Source organism: Eimeria mitis, genomic scaffold, assembly GCF_000499745.2.
Source record: "Eimeria mitis Houghton genomic scaffold, Emh_scaff860, whole genome shotgun sequence".
In the NCBI taxonomy this organism is placed as follows: Eukaryota; Apicomplexa; class Conoidasida; order Eucoccidiorida; family Eimeriidae; genus Eimeria; species Eimeria mitis.
Genome location: NW_013576334.1, coordinates 300 through 1,969, shown reverse-complemented (window position 1 = coordinate 1,969; position 1,670 = coordinate 300). Strand labels below are relative to the sequence as shown.

The window sequence follows — 1,670 nt, the reverse complement described above, 5'->3', positions numbered from 1 at the left end:
ATGACGCCGCCGGCTGCAGCTGAATCCTCGCTGCCTGCTTATTCATTTCATGTTTCGGGTGTATTGACACCTGCGCATACACCCCAACCACAAGAAGATGCTTCGCTGGCACCTGCGGATACACCCCAGCAACCAGATGAAGACTCACCCTATACACCGCTACTACACCGCAAAAGGCGCAGAGCAGGGGGCCTCAAGCATGTGGGTGCTCTGACCCTTATCCTCCTCACCGCCGCGCTGCTGCGGCACGTACTCTCAGGTGTACGTACACCCGAAGCAATACAGGCGGCGGTTCCCAGGCTGCGCCCCCGGCAGACCAAAGCGCTGCCACCCTCGCAGCCGCAGCTGCAGCACCTGCAGCAGCTGCAGCAGCTGCAGCAGCTGCAGCAGCTGCAGCAGTTGCCGCAGAGTAGACTGCTGCGGTCAACTGTCGATACACTCCAAGGAGAACAAAGAAAAAAAAAAGTTGCAGTTGTTGCTCCTTTCAATATACAAAAAAGGCTCACACTGCTTGCTGCTGAGACAGCAGGGGGGGGCCCCCCTCTGCGTCTGGTGCGGCGACTGCAGCAGCAGCTGCAGCAGCAGCTGCAGCAGCAGCTGCTACCGGCTCTGTATAGTGTGCCGAGTGATATATCTGCAGCAGCACGAAGGCCATACAGCAGCGAATCAGCAGCAACAGTAGAAACAGATTCAGCAGCACCAGCAGCAGTTGCTGCTGCTGGTGCTGCTGCTCGTGCCCGTCGCCGTTATCTAAGTCTGCCTGGGGCCCCCATGGGGGGCCCCCTAGAGGGGGCCCCCCAAAGAGATATTCATGCAGCAACAGAAAAAAAACAAAGTCAACGAAAGCAGCAGCGCGGCGGCGAAGCAGAAATACAAGAGAGATGGAAATTCCCAAAAAGAAGAAAAATGATGAATACACAGCAGTTTACTGAAAAAAGTGAAAACCGGTGAGCTGCCTATACACCCCACGGGGTGTATAGGCACCTAGTTCAGGTGTATAGACACCCCAATCAAGTGTATATACACCGCAGTTGTCTATACAGAAACAAACAAACCCTAGCGGGGATGTATATATACACATAGAGAGAAAACACGAAAAAGGAGACAGATATAGACAGAGACAGAGACAGAGAAAAGATGAAGAAAAAAAAAGAGAAGGAAAAAGGAGACAGAGAGAGGCACAGATATAGACAGAGAGAGAGAGACAGAAACTTAGAGACGGTGTAGCAGCATTGCTTTTTTTTTTTTTTTTTTTTTTTTTTTTTTTTTTTTTTTTTTTTTTTTATGTCTCTTCTCTCTCCTGCTGCCGCTCCTCTTTCTCTTTCTTTTTGCTGCTGATGGGGCTTCTTCTGCCTCTCGTGCTGCTGTGCTGCTGCTGCTGCTGTACTGCTGCTGCTGCATTCACCTCTCCTATATACAGCTGCTGCTGCTGCTGTGTGCTTGTCTTTCGTTTGCTGCATATTGGGCTCTGTAGACACTGCATGCGTAGCAGCAGCAGCAGCAGCAGTAGCAGCAGCAGCAGCAAGAGGAAGTGCAGCCCGTTCTTTTCGACGGAAGACCCGTTGAACCATTTCTCGCATTCTTGAGGGTTTAGGGTTTAGGGTTTAGGGTTTGGTGGTTTGGTCTGTTGCTGTTGATTCGCTGGAGAAGCACAGCACCCGCAAAGGACC

At 51.6% G+C, this 1,670-nt stretch overlaps 1 protein-coding gene across 1 annotated transcript; it reads left to right on the top strand.

The window, feature by feature from the left end:
- EMH_0023900 (uncharacterized protein) lies at positions 1 to 951 on the top strand (the record flags this gene model as incomplete). The annotated part of the gene is made up of 1 exon (XM_013502224.1): positions 1 to 951. One exon carries the CDS (start codon positions 1 to 3, stop codon positions 949 to 951), a length of 951 nt encoding a protein of 316 aa, XP_013357678.1.
- Positions 952 to 1,670: the final 719 nt, after the last annotated feature.